General features: G+C 39.9%; 1 protein-coding gene across 10 annotated transcripts in view; it reads left to right on the forward strand.

The window, feature by feature from the left end:
* LOC140481336 (spermatogenesis-associated protein 13-like) overlaps positions 1-26,336 on the forward strand; it is a 237,817-nt gene that overhangs the window by 131,771 nt on the left and 79,710 nt on the right. For 5 of the 10 annotated variants that reach the window (XM_072577338.1, XM_072577342.1, XM_072577339.1 and 2 more), the window contains one exon: positions 19,449-21,245. The exons of 3 other annotated variants lie outside the window; for them this stretch is intronic. In XM_072577338.1, the coding sequence (XP_072433439.1) occupies positions 19,449-21,245 (1,797 nt within the window). Of the gene's footprint in view, positions 1-7,109; positions 7,128-8,749; positions 9,134-19,448; positions 21,246-26,336 lie in introns of those variants that run through there. 2 more of the 10 variants (XM_072577345.1, XM_072577341.1) reach the window with 2 other exon arrangements.

The raw sequence follows: 26,336 nt of genomic DNA on the forward strand, positions 1-26,336 counted from the left end.
ATTAAAATAAATCAAACACTTAACTGAACAATTGAGAAATTGACTCTTCCTCAAATAATCCAACATTTATCTTTCAATCTGGATTTAAAAAAAGAAGTCCAGAGCTGTCCACATATAGACTTCTCCACAAGCTCCATACATAAAATAACCTCTTCTTCACATTTTTAATAATATTTTTATTGTCAAATCAAAAGAAAATTGCTCTGCAGATTAAAAGTTCACAGACCAACACTGTTGGGAAAAGCCTCACTTGAAAGAAAAATCTCTCCTTCGCAATTGTAAAAAAAAAATTCGTTGTTTCTGACTTTTTAGGTGTATAATTTTAGAAATATAAAAGCTTTCAAACAGAAAAAAACTACACATCAAAACTTGATGAACACGTGGAGGCTCCTCCCACACACACTCTCTATTTTGCATTTTTTGGTAATTATTTGGGGGAGTTCCCAGATGGCTAAAAAAAACATGATTTTGAATTTTAGAACCTAGAGCATTACAGCGCAGTACAGGCCCTTCAGCCCTTGATGTTCCGCTGACCTGTGGAACCAATCTGAAGCCCATCTATCCTACACTATTCAATTTTCATCCATATCATTATCCAATGACTGGTTAAATTCCTTTAAAGTTGGCAAGTCTACTACTGTTGCAGGCACTGTTCCACACCCCTACTACTGAATAAAGAAACTACCACTGACATTTATCACCCTTCAATTTAAAGCTATGTTCCCTTGGATCACCATCCGAGGAAAAAGGCTCTCACTGTCTGCTCTACCTGATCCTCTGATTATCTTGGTATGTCTCAAATAAGTCGCCCCTCAACCACCTTCTTTGTAATGAAAACAACCTTAAGTCTCTCAGCCTTTCCTCATAAGACCTTCCCTTCATATCAGGAAGCATCCTAGTAAATCTCCTCAATCCTCAGAGCTTCCACATCCTTACTCTAATGCGGTGACCAGAACTGTACGCAATACTCAAGAGTTCAGCCACATCAGAGTTTTGTACAGCTGCAGTATGGCCTCTTGGGTTCGAAACTGAATCCCTCTACCAATAAAAGCTACACCAACACACACCGTATGCCTTCTGGGTGACAACTTTCAGGCATCTATGTACATGGACACAGATCTCTCTCCTCATCTACACTAGCAAGAATCTTCGCATTAGCCCAGTACTTTTTATTCCTGTTGCTTCTTCCAAGTGTATCACCACACACTTCAGCATTAAACTCCATTTGCTACCTCTCAGTTCAGCTCTGCAATTTATCTATGTCCCTCTAAACTTCACCGGCCTTAGTGTTGTCTGCAAATTTACTAACATCATCTAGGTCATTTATAAAAATAATAAACAGCAGAAGACCCAAAACAGATCCTTGCGGTACACCACGAGTAACTGAACTCCAGGATGAACCTTTCCCATCAATTACCACTCTCTGTCATCTTTCAGCTAGTCAACTTCTGAGCTAAACCGCTAAATCGCCCTCAATCCCATGCCTCCGTGTTTTGTGCAATAGCCTACTATGGGGAACTTTATCAAACGCCTTACTGATATCCATATACACCACATCAATCACTTTACCCTCATTCACCTATTTGGTCACCATCTCAAAGAACCCAATAAGGTTTGTGAGGCACGACCTACTCTTCACAACCGTGTTGACTATCCCTGATCAACTTTTTTCTCTCTAGACCATGACAACATAAAGATTAAAGCTAAAGACTCTGCAATCTCCTCGCTGGCTTCCCAGAGAATCCTAGGATAAATCCCATCAGGCCCAGGGGACTTAGCAATTCTGGAACGTGTGAAAATAGATAATACCACCTCAGTGGGAAAGTCAATCCCGTTTAGTCTATTTACCTGTATCTGTGTTCTCCGCGACAACATTGTCTTTACGAAAAACATTCATTTAGTGCTTCCCCTATCTCCTCTGACTCCATGCGCAACTTTCCAGTACTATTCTTGATTGGCCCTAATCTTTCTCCCGTCATTCCTTTGTTCCTGATATTCCTATAGAAAACTTAAGGGTTTTCCTTGATTCTACCTGCCAATGACTTCTCATGTCCCCTTCTGGCTCTTCTTGGCTCTCTCTTTCGGTCTAACTTGTAACTCTCAAGTGCTGTAACTGAACCTCCACATCTCGTCCTAACATAAGATGACTTCTTTCTCTTGACGAGTGGTTCAACTTCTTTAGTAAACCACCGCTCCCACACTCGACCACTTCCTCCCTGTCTGACAGGTACAAACCTATCAAGGACTATCAAGCTGTTCATTGAATAAGCTCCGCGTTTCAATTGTGCCCATCCCCTGCATTGTCCTTCTCCATCCTATGCATCCTAAATCTTGCCTATTCACATCATTGTATTTTCCCCCAGCGATAACTCTTGCTCTACGGTATATACCTATTCCTTTCCATCACTAAACATAACCAAATTGGGGTCACTAGCACCAAAGTGCTCACCTAGCCGGGTTCATTACCAAGCATCAAATCCAATGTGGCCTCTCCCCTTGTTAGCTTGTCTATATACTGTATCAGGAATTCATCCTGCACACATTGGACAAAAACTGATCCATCTAAAGTACTCCATAAGACCATAAGACACAGGAGTGGAAGTAAGGCCATTCGGCCCATCGAGTCCACTCCGCCATTCAATCATGGCTGATGGGCACTTCAACTCCACTTATCCGCATTCTCCCTGTAGCCCTTAATTCCCCGAGACAACAAGAATCTATCAATCTCTGCCTTGAAGACATTTAGCGTCCCAGCCTCCACTGCACTCTGCGGCAATTAATTCCACAGGCCCACCACTCTCTGGCTGAAAAAATGTCTCCGCATTTCTGTTCTGAATTTACCCCCTCTAATTCTGTGTCCACGGGTCTTAGTCTCCTCACCTAATGGAAACAATTTCCTAGCATCCACCCTTTCCAAGCCATGTATTACCTTGTACGTCTCTATTAAGTCTCCCCTTAATCTTCTAAACTCCAATGAATACAATCCCAGGATCCTCAGCCGTTCCTCATGTTAGACCAACCATTCCAGGGATCATCCGTGTGAATCTCTGCTGGACACGTTCCAGCGCCAGTATGTCCTTCCTGAGGTGTGGGGACCAAAACTGGACACAGTACTCCAAATGGGGCCTAACCAGAGCTTTATAAAGTCTCAGTAGCACAATGGTGCTTTTATATTCCAACCCTCTTGAGATAAGTGACAACATTGCATTCGCTTTCTTAATCACGGACTCAACCTGCATGTTGACCTTTAGAGAATCCTCGACTAGCACTCCCAGATCCCTTTGTACTTTGGCTTTACGAATTTTCTCACTGTTTAGAAAATAGTCTGTGCTTTTATTCTTTTTGCCAAAGTGCAAGACCTTGCATTTGTTCACGTTGAATTCCATCAGCCATTTCCTGGACCACTCTCCCAAACTGTCTAGATCCTTCTGCAGCCTCCCCACTTCCTCAGTACTACCTGCCTGTCCAGCTAACTTCGTGTCATCTGCAAACTTTGCTAGAATGCCCCCAGTCCCTTCATCCAGATCATTAATATATAATGCGAACAGCTGTGGCCCCAACACTGAACCCTGCGGGACACCGCTCGTCACCGGCTGCCATTCTGAAAAAGAACCTTTTATCCCAACTCTCTGCCTTCTGTCAGACAGCCAATCCTCAATCCATCCCGGTAGCTCACCTCGAACACCATGGGCCCTCAACTTGCTCAGCAGCCTCCCGTGTGGCACCTTATCGAAGGTCTTTTGGAAGTCTAGACAGACCATATCCACTATACTCCACTATACTCAAACTATAGTGTTTCTAATCAATATTTGGAAAGTTAAAGTCCCCCATAACAACTGCCCTATTACTCGCTCCTATCCAGCATTATCCTTGCTATCCTTTCCTCTACATCTTTTGAACTATTCATAGGCCTGTGGAAAACTCCTAAAAGTGGTGACCTCTCCTTTCCTGTTTCCAACCTCAGCCCATACCACCTCAGTAGACGAGTCCTTAAACATCCTTTCTGCTACCATAATACTGTCCTTGATTAACTATGCCACACTATTTTGTGTTACAAGAGAGCCTGCAATTCAGGAGTGGACTGCAATATCCATGCTACTCTGTCTACCGTTTTGTTGATCTGAAGATCCAGAACGGAAAACTGACGAGCAAACAAAATCCATTTCCAGGTGACTAATGCACTTCCTGCCTGGCTGTTTTGGTGACCTGACTGTCATCCACTCCCTATCTGCCTGCGTGCCCCTATTCTGCAGTGTGACCACTTGCCTTACTGTGATTTCCATGTTGTCCTCTGTCACCACAATGACTCAAGCTGCCAATTGAGCTGCTGAGGCTACTGAAGAACCACTGGAATCCTGATCGGTGAAAGCTGGTCATACCTATTCAGGCTGTTTTTTTTTCAGAAAAACCCAAGGCCTCCCCTCTCCTCTGTGTGGCTAAACTGCTCTGCAGTACTATAAACTTGGCTTTGGAATGTTTATAATAAACTAGAGATAGGGAGTAGGAAATAAACAAAAAAACTACTCATCCCTACTCACCAGTCAACTCTTCCTTCTGCATCTATAAATTACATCGTTAAAGGTAGGAGCAAAAACCAGTTCTTAATGGTGAGGATGTTTTTTTGATTAGATTACTTTAGTGTGAAAACAGGCCCTTCGGCCCAACAAGTCCACACCGACCCACCGAAGCGCAACTCACCCAGACCCATTCCCCTACATTTACCCCTTCACCTAACACTTTTTAGCAATTTAGCATGGCCAATTCACCTTACCTGCACATATTTGGATTGTGGGAGGAAACCGGAGCACCCGGAGGAAACCCACACAGACACTGGGTGAATGTGCAAACTCCACACAGACAGGAGTCTGTGCAGGAGTCCTGAGGCAGGAATTGAACCCAGGTCTCTGGCACTGTGAAGCAGCAGTGCTAACCACTGAGCCACCATGTCGCCCCAAGTTCTCTAAAAATGCTAGCAAAAGAGCATCCCTTTCTCTCTGCCCCCCCCCCCCCCCTCCCCCACCTCGCCTAACTCTCTCAGCTCAACAAACTCCCAGCACGCCATTCAAGCCACATAAATGTTCTAATACTGCAGAGTTAAAAGTTTGTGAGAAGATTTGTAGCTCGGGTGCTCGTTGTTGTGGTTCTGTTCTTTTGCAAAACCAATGTAGTGTACAAAATCCCATGTAAGGACTGTACAAAACACTACATAGGACAAACAGGAAGACAGCTAACGATCCGCATCCACGAACACCAACTAGCCACGAAACGACACGACCAGCTATCCTTAGCAGCCACACACACACAGATGACAAGCAACATGAATTCGACTGGGACAACCCTACGATTATGAGAACAGCCAGGGAATTCCTAGAGGCATGGCACTCATCCACAGATTCAATCAATAAGCACATCGATCTGGACCCAATATACCGGACAGCTGGAACTGACAACCGGAAGCGGTAGATACAAATCACTATAAATGCCGGAGGAAAGATCACAGAAGCGCTTCACAGGAGGCTCCCAAGCACTGAGGATGTCACCTAGACAGGGGACGAAACGTCTGCAACACAAATTCCCAGCTCGGCGAACAGAACCACAACAACTGCAGAGTTAGCTGAGCAGGGATATGCATGTGATCTGTTATGGACTGACTGTAGTTGATTTAGTGGTTATTTTGAACTTGGGCTCAGTTACCTGTAAGGAGTGAGGTGGCAAATTTCCTGTGTATTTCAAACATGAAGTGTTGGCTGGAGAGGAATGAGCTGAATGCTGCATCCTGTGGGTCACCTGTTGGACATGTCTGGCCTATACAGTAAGTGCAGGAGTGGAATGGAATTATTGTTCCATAATTTTAAACAAATAGATGTTTTTGAATTAACTGAAGGAGCACTGCAACATAATTTGTCTAGATCATTCATGTTATTTTTAATGGGGCCATTTTATAAGATCACAGAATTGTTACAATGCAGAGGGCTGCTATATTTGACCCATCGTGTCTGCACTGACTCTTTGTTCATTTTAACTTTGTGATAATCATTTGCTTTTTCCCTGTAATCATACACACCTAGATGATTATTTAAATAGAAACAATGCCCTTAGATGCTTTCAGCTGAATCTGCTTTCTTCAAACGTCTAGGCAGCATATTCCAGACCATTTATATAACTTCAATAAGTGTCAAACTAATTCTGCTGGTCTGAATTAGTTCTCAAGTATCTCATACTAGTTACCATTCTTTGTATTGTGAGATAGTACATATAGTAATTAGGTGTTTGTGCAGTTGCCCTTTCCCTCCCATCACCACCACCACTTGATGCCATGGCTTACTGCAAGCTACCATTTTTCTGCTATCAAACTTGAATGGCCATGTTTCATTTTGAGCTCATACACTGGCTATTTCAAGCACGGATAAATTCAGACCAAAACCTGGCTTTCAGTTAACAATGAATTTAGCAGGAATTGTGAATTTGAAAACAGCATTTTGGTAATTTTTTCCCTATCGTTGAACAACTTCTTCTTTTATTTTTCTAGTTTATATTTCTTTCTTTTTTGACTTATCCTGTGAAGGTCTGGAATGCTTAGCATGGGAACATCAGTGTTGAAGTGTTCTCTGATCGAGATTTGTATCTTTGTCTTCGCTTTCACTTTGAACTGACGTTTTGGAGGGCATATACAAATCAGCATACAAGAACTATATTGAGGTCAAGTGTGTTGTGTAGATGTACTGTAGCTTTTGAGAGGAAGCTGGCAAGGACTGAAAGCACAGTGTGCTAAATGACTTAATGTGACATTTGGTTGACACAACTAGTGCTGTGTTGTCGTAGTACAAAAAAAAATTCAAATCAGGCCAATCAGTTTAAATTATGCCCCAAAGACCAAAATCCAATTGAATTTGAATTTTACTTTTTTGGGATGGCACCAAAGCAAATGAAAAGATCTGATTTTTTCAGGTTTAAAACCAGACATTTTGAACAGTTCGGGAGAACAGCACAGAGCAGCCGCAAGTAAAGACTGCTAGCAGAATAGCTTTCTGAAAAGTACCTATCCACAAGAAATTTCTTCAGCAGAAGACTGAAGCCAACCTAGAGAAATCTACAGAGAAAGATTGCCATCTGAAGATGGCAACTGGGTTTGAAATTGATTTGCTATAAATTTTAAGAGGGAATTTATTGGACCATTATTGTAGAGTGGGAGGTAAACGACAAGTTTAAGAAAAAGGAGTTGTAAATTGTGATTTTAATACTCTTGATTGGACTTTAAAGAATAAAATTGTTAATTTTTACTTAGTGGAATCTGGGATAGTTATTTTGCCTCTTGAAATTTAACAGATCACTACACAAGGTGAACATGTGTGTCGGGTTTAAGTTAGCATAGGGATTTTACCCCTTGTCATGACAAATGGTAATTGGAAACAACTACAAACTGTGTTGAGGAATTCACATTTATGGTTAGATTTGTAAATTGTTAATGCTTCACTGCAGCACAGGATGATGTAAAGGCATGTCAGTGACAAAGAGGCCAAGGTGATTAACTTCATGGAAACTTCCTCAGTATTTTGATATATTACTGGCCAGCCAATTGTTTCCATAAGGCTGAAGAAAACCACCTGTTAGATAAAAAAGAATGCTTAGATTTTCTTTTAATGTTAATCTATCTCAAAATTAATATAAAACTCAACCGAAAGTAAAATTCTCCCAGACTAGTGGCCTATTTCCTTCAGTAACTTGTCAAAATGAAGCAGAGAAAGCCACACTTTGTCATCAAGGTCCAGCAAAGGCATTGATTCAAAAATGTTTACATATTAACCGAGAGAGCACTTATAGTGCTTGGCAGTAAATTAATTTATTGTGCAAAGATTCCGATGTTCAGCATGGCTGAAGTTCTAAGGGGTTAGGATGGAGATGGAGCAAGAGTAGGTTCTCAGGGTTGTAACTATAATTGAATACAGGGGATCCATTGATGGTCTTTTACAATGCATAATAGTTGCTATCTTCAATGAGATCATGTAGGCTTTTTGCCAACTTATAAATCATGATTTCATTAGGACTTGTCAGAGACTGGTAATTTGAAATAAAAGAAAAATTGAAATTGTTGATAGTGGAGGAACACAGCTTTACAATGATAGTTTGGCATTGGGGTTTGGACTGCAAATTTATCATTGTAAGTTTCTAACATAATGTGCGGAAAGCACCTTGAGAAATTGCATTTAGAAGATAATTCAGTCAAAAGGAAAAACGTGAGCAATTGACTTGAACTAACTGTAATATAGTGCCTGATACAGAGGATGTGCTGGTCCAAAGAAATAAGATTTGTTAGTAGAGATTTGTATTGTGAACATAATACCATTGATTTTCATGGTTACGTTTAATGGAAGGTTTGCCAAATTCTATTTCTAGTTCTCAGAAGACTAGTATTTTACCTAATTGCTAAAGGATAAATTGTGTAGTGCAGTATATAGAAAGCATTCATGCTGGATTTTATTGACAGACTTTTGGGAATATAAAGCCACAAAGTCAGAGTGGGATGACGAAAGTGAAAGTTTTAAATTTATTTTATGCTCGAAACTCTTCTAGCTCGTTAGCAGTATAGCTCCTTTATCAATACTAAGAAATCCCCTTACATAATTAACAATCCTCTAGTTCGTTCATTCATGGGTCAATGAGCTGAATGCCCTTGGAACGTCCTTTTGCCTTTCTTTTTCTTTCAGTCTCAGTGAGGGCGATGTATAGTGAGGCTGTTTCTACTGACAACTTTACTCAGTGGATTAAAGGCGGAAACAAACCCCAAGGGTTATACAGCTGTGACTTTGCTCGCTTGTGGGCTTTCTCTCTTTTTATTGTTCTCTAGAGATACAAACCACCAAACAAACAGGCAGTTTGTCACTGGGAGATCTCTGACTACAGCCACTTTGCTTTCTGGCTTCTTACTACTGGATCTCTTCTGTTCCTCAGCTTATATTTTACTCTTCAGGTTTATTTTTCTTTCCAAAGAGTCAGTGAACTTTCAGTTAAATCCTCAAGACCTCTGAACTATTGCATTGTCTGAGGCTGGTCCAACTGGTTTGTGATTTGATCTGCTTTCCTGTATGAAGGAGCCACTATTAGAAACGTGTGTACTCTCTCCCAGATCACTCGGGTAAGATGTATTTTCTTGCAAATGTATTTTAAATGCAAATTGATGATTTTCTTTCAGGGATAGGGTTAGTATCCAAAAGGCTTTGATAAAGTACCTCACAAAAGATTAAGTCATAGATGAGAGTATAGGGTGTTCAAGGTAATTAACTAGCATACAGAATTGGCGATTTAGGCAGGAAACCACGAGTGCGGTGGGAGTACATTCTCAGGTTGGTGACCTGTAACAGTGGTGTTCCACAGAAATCCGAGCTGGGACTGCAACTATAATATACATTAATGACTTGGAAGAAGGAATTGAATGTGCAGGGTACTGTACCCAAATATGCAGACCACACAAAACAGCTGCAAAGGCTGGTTGCAAGAGGAAGACACATCACTTATAGAGAAATAGTGATAGGTTTAGTAATTGGGCAAAATATTGCCAAATGGATTATAATATGGAAACATATGAAGATACAATCCGCTATAACACGTGTTTTATCAATGTGAATTTGCTGTAATATGATTGACGAACTGGGGATGCTGTTTCTACAGTATGGATTTTGAGTGCGTGCTGGCTATAATGCAATTACAATGCCAACACTTTAAACACAGTTTCTAAAGCACGATTGTTTTACAATGTGGCATTGCTCAAGAACACAATCATTGTGTTGTGGAAGAACTGACTCTAGAGAGCAAAAGAACAGTATTAATTAAATGGAGAAAATAACTGCAGAAAGCTGCAACACTGGGACTTGGATCTATTTATGCACGAAACATAAAGCTAGCCAACAGCTGCAGCAGGTAATCAGGAAGGCTAATGGAATGTTGGCCCTTATTTCATGAGCATTGGAGTATAAGCTTAGGGAAATCTTACTGAAACTACCTGGTGCTAGCGAGACCACATCTGGAGTACTGAAAGCAGTTTTGGTCCACTTATTTGAGAAAACGTGTTATTTCTTTGCAGGTGCTCAGTGAAGGTTAACTAGAATAATTGCTGGTATAGAGGGATTGCCTATGAGTAAAGGTTAACCAGTTTGGAATTCATTGGAGTTTAGTAGAATGAGAGGTGATCTAATGGAAACAGAATTTTTAAGGGACTTGAGAGGGAATATACTGAGAGGATGTTTCTCCTCCATGAGAGAGTTGAGGTTCAGAGGGCATAGTCTCAAAGATGTGGCATACATTTAAGACTGAAGTGAGTGTTGGATCAATCATAATACTGTTGAATGGCAGAGTGTACTTGAGGCCAACTGGCCTACATGTTCTCATTATTTACGGATGCAGAATCTCAATATTAATGAGTGCAACTAGTGATAGCTTGATAAATGTCCTAAAGCTGTAATGGCCATTGCAAGTAGAACAAGTTCTTGTTCGCATTACCCTTTCAAAATCAAAGTTGATACATTTGGAAAGTTGACTGGGATATTTTTTCTTTATTGCTTCAGTATAATGTGCTCAGTTTTCTAGCCATTGTGACCCAGGGTAAGATAAGCATTGTACTCTGACTGAACTTCAATAAAATTACTTTTTCAAGAAAGTAATTCTGGAAAATGTTTTTTTTTAAAAGTGAGTCTAATTTATGTAAATGGCTTCATCACTATTGACAATGGTCAGTTGCGCAGCTTGAATTCAAAAGCCATAGATTTCTCTTTAAATACTAAACACAGTTGGAGAACCTGACATCTGTTTGTTGCATTGCTCTTGTGTTCAGGAACAGCAGTTTTTGTTTGAAAAACTATGTCTGGCCATAGTTACTCTGGCCACTAATTGCAGTGGTATGTTCGTATCTTTAGTACAGTTCAGAGGAATTGTCATTGTACAGGATGTGAATGGTCCAATGGCAGATCCACATTTCATTCACTTAATATATTTTTAAAAATAAAGATCAATTGATGTATTAATGCAATTCACCTATTTGTATTATCAACTATTTGTTAATATTTTTCAAATTTGTAGCTCCTGTCATTCATTTCATTTTTCATCTGTAAAATGGATGAGGTATATGAAATAGAAGTTTTTATTTGTAAGTTTGGTCTAATTGACCTCTTGTTTTTCTGATTTACATGTAATCTAAAACGTCTTGAAAGTTTAAAGTTAAAGAATTTATGAATGTTTGCATAATTCAGAATGGGTTAATAACTGTTAAAAATGGGGCCTCCAAGTTTAAACCTGGAAGTTGCTTGTTTTTAAATTATGTTCAGCTTCTCCATTTAATTAATGGAATTTAATGCAAGGTAGAGATGGAACTTTTATTGTTCTTTTAACAAGGGGTAAGTTCATAATTTAATATTCCACTAGGCAGCTTTGCTTTAATTCTAATGATATAATGCTCTGGTCAGACCACCCTGATCTTTTCGTAAAACATGTTCTAAGTCTTTCAAACAACTTGTCGAAATTGAGTGATAATACGCATGAATGTTTACATCTCAATACATATTAAGATAATGCAGCCTCACTAAATTAGTTTAAACAGGCAAGAGAATTTGTTAACATGGCATTTGTACTTTTGTAATAGGTGGAAATCAACACTTAATTCTTCATTCATCTGGAGTATTGCCAAGCCACTGCTTGTAGGATTTTTAACTTACCATACTACAATAGCCAAATCCTTGAAAACTGTTATCTTCTGCAAATGTCTCCAAGGTCAAATTTGCCATTGTTGGCTCCTTAATTGTGAATTAATATTCAGACATGTAGTCTATCTGTTGCAGGTTTTGCTTGTAGCATTTTGGACCATGATATCCAATCTGTATCAAAGAGCAACATTCATTGGAACTCTTGGTAGCATTTTGTCACAATTGCATTAAATGATTTTTGTTTTCTATCCATCAGTTGATTATTCAAATTGCATTCACAACTGGGTATTCTATTGTCAGAAATTGCACCAGCATAAATCTCAGTTTTTCCTACATTGTAGAAGATTGCTGACTTCTCATTGTGTCTTCCTGGTTGTTGGTGTTCTCACTAACCTAGTAAATGTTTTGTTGTATGAGCACCATGTATCATGCGTGAACAATTCAGTTGTCTTTGTAGTGATGTCATGTTGCAATTAACTGCTCTGGTCTGGTCCATAACGTTCAAAATATTTTAGAAGGTAGCCTAGACCCTAAACTTTTATTTTAAAGGCAGATTTGAAGTGGGTGTTCCAAGTGTGATGCAACTGGTCAAACCACTCTGCTTTAAGCAAAGCACAATTTATTTAAACACTACCATTGACACACACAAACAAACGAAAGAGGAGTTTAGAGTAACCTGACTATTGGAAAAGTTAACCATCCTGATATAGCAACTTAACTAAATGTTCCAATACAGTAACATTCCATAAGAGCACCCCTTGGCAAAAAGATAAAATTCAAATACTGAATCTTACAGGCATGAAGGAACAACATCCAGCAAGAGATTTCAGAGAAAGTCAGAGGAATCCTTTACTTAAGCTTGCAGCTAGAAAAAAACCTGAACTGGCCACTCCCCTTTCATTGTTTACCTGTTATACCCTCGAATCTTTGGTACCTCCTACCTTTTACCATCTCTGTTCAAAAAAACCTTTTTAAAGTGACAGCATTATCACAGTCGTAGCTACCTTGCAAAAACATGGAATTTGGGCATCTATTTATAGTACAATTAGATGCAAAGATTGATTGCGGGTTAAATAAGGAAAGTAACTACTTGTTAGAATACACACCTCCGTGAAGCTGTATTAATTCAAGGTTAATAGAATTACATAGTTCTTCATTGAGATTTTTCCCTCCCTTGTTGATGTCCTGTAATCGCTGAGTTTCAAGCCAATTCACACCCAAAAGCCTGCTCTGAAAGGTCTGATCACATTTTGACAACTCTCTCAAATTGTGCCACATCAGCTTGTACAATTCATTTCACGTCAAAAGAACAAAGTCAATTTATCCAATCCCCAAATTTAGTAGATGGATCCTTTACATTAAAAAAATCCACAATTTTGCCAAAAGCTAATCCATTACTCCTTTCGGGCCAAACCCTATCTATCTATCAAATGGAATTGTGTAATGTATTGTTTATAGGCCTTAATAGGGGTGCATATGTTACTACTGCCCGTGTTCAGTGATGGTGCAAGTGACTGTACGAGAAGGGCAATTCTGCTCATTCTTCCAAACCTGTAGTATCCAAATAATTTAAAGGAAGTCATTCTGCAATTCATTGCTGATCAGAAATTGCTGATGCACTCTACTATTACGTATCAGCCGGTGTATAGTGTAACAGTGCTTGGCAACAAGTAAGAGAATATGTTTCACACAAAACAATTTGGATGTCCAAGTACAAAGCATCATTGATTTCTCTTGCATCTTCTTTGCTTGTGCCCTCAACTCGTCATTTAACATACCCTTGTAAGTCATGGCCATGATAATCGGGTTTTGATAGAATCGGGCTTTGCAGTTGTATAGGGAATTCCTGAAATTGAAAGACTGTTCACTTTAAAATTTGATCATTCACATCTTGGCAGAACTATCTTGTCCTGTAAACTGCTGGTAATGAGGCTTCTTGTTAAAGAAGAAACAAATAAGGTGCAGATTTAATTTATAAATCATTTGATGTTTGAATTGAATTGGTGTAGATGGGTTGGCTGGTCAGTATATGGTTGGGTCATTGTTATGTTGGTGCTTCCTTTGGAAACTGGAATTATCAATGGTAAACCTAAAGAAGAGCGCTTTTTATTGATGATGCTCTCTCCCCTCCACAGCCAGTTCTAGGCTGGACCCAAGCTCTACTGCTCTGGGTCAACTGACCAACTGTCTTAAAAAGAGCAGTACCCCCAACTGTGTATATAAGACGGTCATCGTCTCAGAATAAGACTGAAGTAATGAGGGTCTGAAATCTTTCGAATTCTCTACTCTGTAGGGTGATGGAAGCTCAATTGGCCACCATATTCAGGACAAAAGTCACTACATTTCTGGAAAAAAGAATAAATGAATTACAAATCACACAACACCAGGTTATAGTCCCAACAGGTTTATTTGGAAGCACTAGCTTTTGGAGCTCTGCTCCTTCATCAGGTGGGTGTGACTACCATCAACACCACTAACTGCTGGCTCAAAGTGGAGAAGATCTCCAAGAAGATCGTACACCTGATGAAGGAGCAGGGCTTCCAAATAAGCCTGTTGGACTATAACCTGATGTTATGTGATTTTTAACTTTGTACACCCCAGTCCAACACTGCCACCTCCAAATCAAGAAAAATGAGGATATTGTGGAGAAAAATTGAGGTAGATTGGCCATGGTCTAACTAAATGGGGGAGTAGGCTCGTGGACCTAATGGTCTATCATTGTGCCACTGTTTGGAACCACTGTTTCAGTCTGTACCTTTAATTTGATTCATGTTAATTAACTACAGTGTTTTCACCTTGGAAGTTATGGCATCTTTTGTAACTAAATTGAGGTATAAAGCACCCGTGATTTCCAAGCTCTGAGCAACAGAAAATTTACTTCGGTTTTGATTCTGGAAAGTGGAAAATATGTAGCCCTTATTTTTCCCTGTTCCAACAGGGTAGATAGAAAGATTATTCCCCTCTATAAGTATACGATTCAATCTAGAGCTGTGCTTTTTGGTGTTAGTGGAATGTACTGTTTTGTTTGTGGACTGAAACCTGTTCGAACAAAGAAAAGCAGGTTTCGTAGCCTAAACTCGAAGCAGAATTCAGTTAAACAACATGCATTTATTGATGCCTTTATCATCGTAAGTTGGCTTAAATTTTGCTAGTGTTATCAAATAATAATTGATTCTGAGCCCCATAAGGGGATATTAAGAATTATATCTCCAAATTTGACCCAAGTTGTAGATTCTAGGGAGCATCTTTAAAGAAGAGAAAGAGGTAACAAGGTTTTTGTAGGGATTTGCTGAGCTTACAGCTTTGGCAATAGGAAGCATGGCCACAATTAGTGAAATGATGAAAATCCGGGATGCTCCAGTCTACAATTGAAATATGGTTATGTCGATTAGTGGGCTGACAGAGACCGAAGAGCAGGAAAGGTCAGGTTATTGAAGAATTTGAAAACAATGATTTGAATGTTCAAAACAAAAATGGCTGTTTGCAAGAAACCAGTATAAATCAAAGAGCAAAAAGTTGATTCATGAACTGTAATTAGATTAGATTCCCTACAGTGTGGAAACGGGCCCTTCGGCCCAACAAGTCCACACTGACCCTCCGAAGAGTAACCCACCCAGACCCATTTCCCTCTGTGTCTAATGCACCTAACGCTATGGGCAATTTAGCATGGCCAATTTACCTGATCTACACATTTTTAGACTGTGGGAGGAAACCGGAGCACCGCAGGAAACCCACGCAGACACTGGGAGAATGTGAAAACTCCACACAGACAGTCGCCCAAGGCTGGAATTGACCCTGGGACCTTGGTGCTGTGCGGCAGCAGTGCTAACCACTGAGCCACTGTAATTGGTGCAATGTAGGATATGGCAGTAGACTTTTGGATCATCTCAAGTTTGTTGAAAACCTATGAAAAGCATAAGAAATTTGACCCATGTTACACATTTGTTTTTATTTTAGCTCCTTATGTGATGTTATGCCTTATGGGAATCACAGATTTAAAATTGGTGGATTTATTATAGCTTTCCATTTAGACAAATAAAATGTGATACTGAGCCCATCTATTGAAATGTTTCAGTAGCAGGCAGCCCTGCACACCATTAAGTGTTATATCAATACCATTTACTTCCTGCGTTGCAACTTAGTCTCTGGTCTTAACAGAATATTTTTTAGATTTTTCTGTTCTGCAGGTAGTATCTGGTTTACTTGAAATAATAATAATAAAGATGTTCAACTTCACAATTTAAGAAGGGAGGGAGAGAGAAATTGATATAGATTTGTTGGCCTTTTATCAGTAGTACAGGAAAGGCTAGAATTTACTAATATGGATCTGAAAAATTGACCTCTTGGATAATAGCAATCTCTTTATACATAATATGGATTTGAGAATCTGGAATTGTTTAAACCTTTGATTTTTGAGTATTTTACTAATGGAATTAATAAAGGAGTGTGTGAATAGAGAATATACTGTACTGGCATTTTCAGACATTGATGAGCATAATACAAGCCCTTGCATAGACAGTAACGTCCTGGCATGGATTAAAGATTGCCAGACTGGCAGTAAACTAGCCACTCTCACCTTGGCAGGCAACAATTACTGGTGTATCTAGGATTGATCCTAGAGTTCACAATATATGTCAATGGTGCAGACATGGAGTTTAAATGTAAAATTTCCAAATTTGGGGATGTCTAAGAAGCCAATTTGGAGCACTTGCTGTGAGAAAGATGACAAGACTCCGAGGATTTGGACAGATTGGGTGAGTGAGCAAGAACAAAGTAGATGGCATACGATGTGCAAAGTATTTCTTAAATGTTGAGAGGTTGGGATATATTGATATGCAAATAAACCTGGATGTCCTTGATAATACGTCATTGAAAGCTAACATGTAGATACAGCAGACAATTAGGAAGTTTTGAGTGCAGGTGTTGTTTCAGTTGTACAGAAGCTTGTTTAGATTGCACCCTGGAGTATTGTGCAGCTTTTGTCCACATGTCTCGTGTAGGATATTTTTGGCAAAGAGAGAATGCAACAAAGGTTCATCAGGCTTGTTTCCAGGACGATGGGACTATCCTATAAAGATTGGAGAAACTGAGGTTTCCAAGGACAAGAGGTGATCTCACTGAAATCTATAAAATACTTACACACAATAAACCTGAGCATTCCCCTGGTTGGGAGTCTAGCACCAGTAGAAACAACATCAAATTAAGGAAAAAAATGCCTCCTTTTTAGGGGCATCTTTAAGGAGCATCTATTTACCTATTATTTACTAACTATGCTACTTAACTAGGTTAGGTGAATTGACCATGCTAAATTGTCCATAGTGTTAGGTGAAGGGGTAAATGTAGGAGTATGGGTCTGGGTGGTATATGCTTTGGCGGGTCAGTGTGGACTTGTTGGGCCGAAGGGCCTGTATTGCTCGCAAAATAAAGCTTTTTACTGTGTCCCGGTACCCATGACGACAATAAATTCAATTCAATAAGAAACATCTTTAAGAAGCATCTTTTAAGGAAGAGAATTTTGAAGTTTTGAGAGGTAACTTCTGAACTTATTGCCACAGCAGCAGGAAGTATGGCCTAATGACATTCACGTAACCACTGCTGATTGATGTACAAAAAAGACATATCTGGTGGCTTACTAATATCTCTTTAGAGAGAGAAATCTGTCACTACCTGGTTAGACCTCCATGTGACTCCAGACCCATGACAATATGGTTGACTCTTAACTGCCCTCGGGCAATTAGGGATATGCAATAAATGCTGGCCGAGCCAACAATACCCACAATCCTTTAACAAATGAGATAAAAATTAGTGACCTGGCAAAAATCAGATGCTATAGTCTATAATTAGCATAATGCTGAAATGTCAGAAAATTATTAGGTTGACGGAACCCAGAGATAGGGAAAGATTTTAAATATATAGAGCAATACAGCGCAGAACAGGCCATTTCGGCACTCGATGTTGTGCCGACTTGTGAACTAATCTAAGCCCATCCCCCACACTATCCCATCATCATCCATGTGTTTATCCAAGGATTGTTTAAATCTCCCTCATGTGGCTGAGTTAACTACATTGGCAGGCAGGGCATTCTACGCCCTTACCACTCTCTGTGTAAAGAGCCTGCCTCTGACATCTGTCTTAAACCTATCACCCCTCAATTTGAAGTTATGCAGCCTCCTACAAGCTGAAGACATTGTACGAGGAAAAAGACTTTCACTGTCCACCCTATCTAATCCTCTGATCATCTTGTATGGCTCTATTAAATCCCCTCTTAGCCTTCTCTCCAATGAGAACAGGATCAAATTCCTCAACCTTTCCTCATAAGACCTTCCATCCACACCAGACAACTATGTACATGGACTCTAACAAATCCACACTATTAAGAATCTTTCCATTGACCCAGTATTCTGCCATCCTGTTATTCTTACCAAAGTGAATCACCTCACATTTAGCTGCATTGAACTCTATTGGTCACCTCTCAGCCCAATTCTGCAGTTTATCCAAGTCCCCCTGCAAACTGCAACTTCTTCCATACTGTCCTCCACCACTCCACCGACTTTAGTGTCATCAGTAAACTTACTAACTCACCCATCTATCTCTGGAATTCTCTACAACAAAGAGCTGTGGAAGCTTATTCATTGACAATGTTTGAAATGGAGATTGACAGATTTCAAAATACTCACTACATAGAGATACGGAGACAGTATGGGAAAACAATGAATATTCACAATGCAAAATAGTTCTCACACATGGGCAATAATATCATGACAGGCTGCAGCAGTTTCTCTGCATATGCAGCTGGCATCACTCTTTGTGTGCAGTGGCACAGCAGCAGCAAATGTGCAGACGTCCCGCGTTGAGGCTGTTGAAGCTTCACGTGCCCCACTGACCACCTTCTCCTTTTTGTATTGGCTGAAGATTAGGAGGAATGTGGGACAATGGGAAGACAGAGGCTGAGGCTCTGGGGTGGAAGTAGAGGCTGGGCCTAATGAAATTAAAAATCTCACAACGCCAGGCTATAGTCCAACAGGTTGGACCTGTTAGACTATAACCTATGTTTTGTGATTTTTAACTTTGTACATCCCAGTCCAACACCGGCGTCTCCAAATTGGACCTAATGAAGAAGAGGTTCATCTTCTGGACATATCTCTTCAGCTGCTCCAGCTGTTAAATGTGTGGAACTCGCTGACCAAGTGTCAGCGAGACGAGCGTGGCGAAGGAACAATGGCTGAGGAGACTCTGTTACTGCCAGCTTCTGATTCCCTTTCAGCTGTCTCAAGGCTTACTCCTACTCCTGTGTTTCTATGTTTCATGTTTCCAAAGCCAAAGCAAATTCCTATGGTTCTGCTGTGAAACAAAGTAATCGGTAGGTTAGGCAGCAAATGTGGAGAGAGACAATTTACATATCAGGTTAATAGGACTAGAAAATGATATGGCTGGAACAGTTTTAAACAACAACTGTTGTTTAAATGGGAAAGAAGACATAGGAGACCTGCAATGGGGTGGAATTCAGAAGAGAGTCAACGAATAAAGGAGTTGTAAAAGGGGAAATAAGAGTTAATTTTTCAAGAACATTTTTTCAATCTTGGTGAATGTGTATAAGGGCAGCTGGAATATGTTGTGTTCAGATCATGATGGGATCACGTCAATCTTATAGCTGTTTCATGTTCACTTTTTTTGTTAGTTTCACAGTTTCCAGCTATTTTCAAAGAAGTACTTCCTTTACCAGGTTTGTTAAACGCTCTCTTTATATTTTCCATGCAGGCACTCCAGTCCAGTGAAGTGCTAACCTCTCTCAACATATATGTAGAGCTGAAGGAAGGGAGTGAAGCTGAGGTGGGGCCACTGAATGACAACATCCAGTTGATCAGTAGGCTCGATCTTTCTGACATCTGTAGTAATGGCGACGTGAAATCTCTCCATAATGGATGCGCAAGTGCCAATATCTTATCTGTAGACACTACGGATTCCAGAATGTTTGAGAATTCATCTCATCCGAAAGTAGATAATGGCTTTCGTGACCATAGTAGCAACAGTGGTCAGGAAATGGGAGGGAGTAAGTTGACCCCTTCAAAAATCATGCATTTCATTTCAAATCCTAGGAAGTATACGAATTGTAACTCTGACAGTCGACCACATTCTGTGATATTGCTGGGAAATTCTCCCACTTGGAATGCCTTGTCATCTTTCAGAAAAATGAGTTCTTTCAAAAAACTTAAGTCCTCAGTTTTTCAAGGAATTCAAACCAGAGGAAATGCTGAAGTCATAAATGTGGAAAATTTCGAAAATGTGCACAAATTTGTGCAAAACGGCCATGGTGTGCAAATGCAGAATAAACCTTCTTGCACAGCCACGTTGCAAGATTTGTGTAGTTCCGGGGAGGATTTGGCTTCAGATGTTTCCGAAACCGAAGATGTTGATGAAGCTTTTTTGCGCCATACCCACAGATCACGGAGCATTAGACGTGCTTATAGGGTTGGGCGGATAAATTTATTAGACTGTGATAAATCCCCAATACAAGAGGGCTGTACCAAAGTCGTGTCTCTTATGCCCCAAGCATCCAACATTAATGATTCAGTGGTAGCAAATGGTGAAAATCACAAAACTATCTATAGGAGAAGCAAAAGCACAGACAATTTAAGCTTTTTCAAGAAAAGTTCATTTAAAAGGAAATCAACCTCTAACCTCACAGAGATAAAAGTGACCCATGAAAATGAAAGATTACAACGCACAGCAAGTGCTTCATCAGCAGAAGAAAAATCTGGCAACACTGAAAGGCGATCAAAACGCTGGAGGAGCCCAATCAGAGCTAAAGATTTTGACAGAATGCTAAAGTTAGTGAGTAATGTTGCAGATGTAGCAAGGAGACTGGAGAGTCCATCAAAGGAAAACTCATCTTCATGTGAAAGTAGAAATGGGACTCGCTCTAATAGCAGGCTTCATGATGATTATTCTCGAAGAGTTTCTCAGAGTGTTGACAGTGAAAGACATGGATTTGCCTCCCCTAACTGGAACCAACCCTCTGCCTTTCCTGAATCCCCCAACTTACTCACTTCCACAGTCACCCTGACTACTGTTACACAGTTGGAAAAGTCATTATCCTCACCAGACTTTAAAACCACCAGGTCTTCCCAATGTTTAAACCCGGCTGTGCTAAAATCAAATAGTCAATCTACTTTCTGTGCTCTTAGCCCTTCTGCCAATGAAGTATTCTTTGATTCAAATGAGTCCAAACAGACCAGTCAGTTTACGTTTAAAGCTGAGCAGTCTGCTATTCCAGTCAGACCAACTGCTCCTAAACCTCAGAGTCCGAGCATTGAAAAGACTAAACACAATATTACATTCAACTGTCCAAATCAACATAGTACTTTATCACTTAGTTCTATGGACAGTGATGGGCGAATTGAAGGAACTGTCTCAAAAGCTGGAAAATGTTCAGTATCATTTAAGGATCTGGGACAAGCAGTTTGCTTTGATGATGGTAATGAAGATAGTGGAATAAGCAGTCATTCACAGCTTAGTCTGAATACAACCATTTCTGGAGTGGAAGAAAAAAAGGAGGTAAGATTTTTTTCCTTTTTAAAAAAAATTTGGTTTAATTTTAAGATGAAATTAGGTGGTTGTATATACTGTATGTATGTTGCAGGCCTAGATTATTGTACTCCAGTTTTTGGAGCTGGATTTAAACACTCAATGCTGACTCAAGACAAGAGTGCTACCCACTGAGAGATACTTCGCAGTATACTTTTGAAAGTACAATGGAAAGTTTTTTTTTTTAAAGAGTCTTAGTTCTTGCACGAATTTTTGTACTTGAAAATATCTTACAGCTGCCAAATCAGGAAAAATTAGAATGGAAAACTGCTGAAGTAGAGTCTTTTGGTTTATGGAGTTGTATGTTATCTGTCCCAGTGACAACAGTGGCTAGAGAGTAACTGAAACTACAACTATCCCGTGGCCAGAATTATTTTCATTTTGATTGCTTGGATTGTAGGTGAAATTTTAGGCATGTTGGATACTTTGGCTTCAATGAAGTAGAGTAGTAATAAAAGAAGTCTGATTTCCTAAATTATCAATCCATTCCAGATAAGCTGTTTTATACTGAAGTGACTCTTCAATGCTCCACTGTACCACTGTGTGGATAGGAATTCTGAGGGAGCAATATAAATGACTAGGAATCAGTCTGCGCATTTTGGTTTCCTAGATTCTGAATGAAGTGCCATCAATTTCATACTATGGTAATATGAGTCAGATGTTTCTGCTGTGGCTAACAGTGTGTTTAGATATAGCAAAAGCATTTCTTATAAATAATAATTCAAAACTTAATAAATTTATTGCCATGATTGAAAATGATTTCAAGCACAAGTCAAGTTTTGAGACAAAAAAACTGAAAATAGCCAGAGAAAAACAGCAGGTCTGGCAGCATCTGTGGAGAAAGCAGAATCAATGTTTTGAGTCACTGGACCCTTCAGTCCTTTTTTTTTCTATCAGGTCTTGAGGCGTTTTTTAGTTTGCATGTGGTTGGTCTCTAGCTTTTGAGGTAGAGAAGACAGAACTTGGCTAATGTTGTTAGTTCAGAGCTCACATAATTCCAGTGGGGATCATTAGAATGTGGGGAAATTAGATTAAGACAGATTTCCTTCACTGCATCGCTCCCCTGATGGTAACTATGAATAGATTGTTCTATCCAGGCTTGTACTACCATTCAATAAAAAGTCAAGAACAACTTTTTGTTTTGTGCATCTAAACATAACTGTTTAGAACTATTAAAAGTCTCAAGTTACTTGGAATGTATCCTTCATGATATATATTGAGTCATATAGATGTACAGCTTGGAAACAGACACTTTGGTCCAACTTGTCCATGCTGACCAGATATCCTAAATTAATCTAGTCTCATTCACCAGCATTTGGCCCATATCCTTCTAAACCTTCCATATTCATATACCCATCCAGATGTTCTAATTGGTCAGTGCATTGAGTATAGGAGTTGGGAGGTCATGTTGCAGCTAAGGACATTGGTTAGGTCACTTTTAGAATGTTTATAATTGTACCAACCTCAACCACTTCCTCTGAAGCTTGTTTCATACATACATCACCCTCTGCATGAAAATGTTGCTGCTTAAATCTCTTTTAAAACTTCCCCTCTCACCTTAAACTTATTCCCTCTAGTTTTAGACTTCCCCCACCCAGGGGAAAGACCTTGTCTACTCACCCTATCCATGCCCCGCATGATTTTATAAGGCCATCCCTCAGCGTCCGATATGACAGGGAAAACAGCCCCAGCCTATTCGGCCTCTTCCTGTAGCTCAAATGCTCTAACCCTGGCAACCTTGCAAATCTTTTCTGAATCCTTTCAAGTTTCACAGCATCGAAGAGCAGGAGACCAGAATTGCATGCTATATTCCAAAAGTGACATAACCAATGTCCTCAGCTGCAACATGACCTCCCAACTCCTATACTCAATGCTCTGACCAATAAAGGAAAGCATGCCAAATGCTGCCTTCACTATCCTGTCTATCTGTGACTCCACTTTCAAGGAACTATGCATCTGTACTCTTAAGGTCTCTTTGTTCAGTAACACTCCCCAGGACTTTACCATTATCGGGTGTACAAGTCCTGCCATGATTTGCCTGTCCAGGACAGGTTTTATGATTACTTGGGAGACCATTGTTTGGTTAGAGATAGTCAGCATGGTTTTGTGATGGACAGGTCATGCCTCTCAAACCTCATTGAATTCTTTGAGGATGTGACAAAACACATTGATGAAGTTACAGCAGTGATGTGGTGTACATGGATTTTAACAAGGCATTTGATAAGTTTCCCCAGGCTCATTCAGAAAAGGAGGCATGGCATACAGGAAAATCTGGATACAGAATTGGCTGGCCCATAGAAAACAGAGGGTGGTGGTAGATTTGAAAGTATTCAGCCTGGAGCTTGGTGACCATCATATAGTGTGTTGCCTTTCATTAGCAGGGGGATTGAGTTTAAGAGTCGCGAGGTTATACTGCAGGTCTATAAAGCTCTGGTTAGACCACACTTGGAATATTGTGTTCAGTTCTGGTCACCTAATAGGAATGATGTGGGAGCTTTAGAGAGGGTGCAGAGGAGATTTACCAGTAAGCTGCCTGGACCATTTAGTATGGAGATGAGGAGACATTTCTTCCAAAGAATGATGGGCTTGTGGAATTCATTGCCATAGCAAGTAGCTGATGCCAAAACATTTAATATGTCCAAGAAGCAGCTAGATATACCAATTAAGGTAAATAGGACCAAAGCTTATGGGGAGAAAGCAGGATTAGACTGTTAAGCTTGGCAATGTTTCTATGTTCATTCTGCCAGGCTGACCTTTGTCCATTACTTTGGCTCAACTGGTCTTCTGTCTTGCTGTCTCAACCTATCATTTATTTCTCCGCCTCCCTCTCCGCCTCCCTCTCCGCCTCCCCCCTCCCTCTGGCATATATCCCAACCTTTTCCTGACTATAATCCATTTTGAAGAATGTTAATTCTGCTTTCTGTCCACAGATGCCACCAGACTTGCTGAGTTTTTCGAGCAATTTGTGCTTTTGTTGCTGATTTCCAACATCCAGAATTCTTTGGTTTTTTTAAATCTTAAATGTAGGAATGGGTATGAAGAAAGGGGCCATACTGAACTTGGTATTGGGGAATGAGCCTGGCCAAATGGTCAAATTTTGACAGGGAGCATTTTAGAGCAGTGACCATAATTCTGTATGTTTTAAGGTATTTATAGATAATAAGAGTAGTCCTCGGAGGAAAGTTCTAAACTGGGGAAAGACACCTGTGGAATGTTGACTAAATATTTGATAAATCCACATCGGTCATGTAGGAATCCTTTTTAAAGGCCGGCTGATTAGAGTTCAGGGCCAACATGTTATTGTGAAAGGTAAGGGTAAGGATGACAGCCACCTGATGAAGGAACAGCGTTCCGAAAGCTAGTGCTTCTCAAATAAACCTGTTGGACTATAACCTAGTGTTGTGATTTTTAACTTGGTCCACCCCAGTCCAACACCGGCACCTCCAAATCAAAGATCAGGATGGCAGGGTTGAGGAATATTGGATAACAAGAGAAATTAAGCTTAGCCAGAAAACAAAAGGAGCCACGCGTAAGGTTCAGGAAACTGAAGACAGAACCCCTGAAGAGTGTTTTTAAAAACAAGCAAGAAAGGACCTAAACAAGGAGTTAATGGTCTAAAATGGGTCATGCAATGATCTTGGAAAACCAGAATTAAAGAAAATTCTAAGTTTATTTTGCTTATAAATAAGGAGCACAATGATAAGAAGGGAAAACATACATCCACTCAAGGACAAAGAAGGGAATTTGTGTGGAGCAGAGGATGTGGGTGAGGTTCTTAATTAATACTTTGCATCGGTATTCACAAAGGAGAAGGACATGTTGAGTGGTGAGTCCAGAGAGTGGTATGATATTCTAGGGCACATCAGTATAAAAAAGGTGGTATTGGATGTTTTTGAGAAGTGTTAAGATAGACCAGTCTTCAGAACATGATGGGGATCTATCCCAGAATGTTGAGGGAGGCGAGAGAGGAAATTGCTGGGCCTTGTATGAAATATTTGCATCCTCTTCAGTCATAGGCAAGTCCCCAGAGGACTGGAGAATAGCCAGTGTCCTTTTCTTTGATTAAGAAGAACAACTGATAATCTGGGAAATTAGAAGTTGTGAGCTTTACATCAGTGATAGGGAAACTATTGGCGAAGATTTCTTATGGACAGAATATATTCACATTTGGAAAAATATGGGCATGTTGGTGACAGGCAGCATAACCGTGCGTATGGGAGGTCCTGTCTCTGAAACTTAATATGTTTCTTGAAGTAATAAAGGTGATTGATGGTAGGGTGGTGGATATTGTCCATATGGACTTTAATACGATCTTTGACAAAGTCCCTCATGGCAAGCTGATACAAAAGGTGAAGTCACATGGGATCTATGGTGAGCTGGTAAGATAGCTACAGAACTAGCTATTTTTCTGACTGGAGATCTGTGACTAGTTGTGTACTACAGGGATCAGAGCTGGGATCCTTGTTGTTTGTTCTGTTTATATTTAGACCACAGTTCCTGAAAGTGGCACATAAGTGGATAAGATTGTTGAGAAGACGTGTACGTTTGCCTTCATTGGATGGGACATAAAGTATAAAAATTGGCAAGTCATGTTGCAGCCAATAGAACTTCAATAGATCCACATTTGGAATATTGTGTACATTTCTGGTTACCACATTACCAGAAGGACAACCATACGGTTTAAAAGATGTTGTTTGGTTCAGAGGGTGTTTGCTATGAGGAGAGATTGGATAAACTTGGTTTGTTTTCATTTAAACATTGAAGGATGAGGGGTGACCTGATAGAAGTGTACTAAATTGAGAGGCATGGATAGAATTGGCAATGTCATTTTTCCAGAATAGAAATGTTAATTATTCAGGACCATAGGTTTAAGGTAAAAGGGTAAATTTAAGAGATGAGGTAATTTTTTTTACATGGGGTGATAAGTGCCTGGAATTGAGAACGTGTATAGGGAATGAGCAGGCAGGGGAAAGAGTTAAGTTCTGAGTTTTGTGAAACAAGAGGTTCAGCTGAGCATGACTCAGGTCAGATAAGACCTGAGGCCAGTTTACAATGGAGTGC

Source organism: Chiloscyllium punctatum, chromosome 9 (genome assembly GCF_047496795.1).
Source record: "Chiloscyllium punctatum isolate Juve2018m chromosome 9, sChiPun1.3, whole genome shotgun sequence".
NCBI classification, from domain to species: domain Eukaryota; kingdom Metazoa; phylum Chordata; class Chondrichthyes; order Orectolobiformes; family Hemiscylliidae; genus Chiloscyllium; species Chiloscyllium punctatum.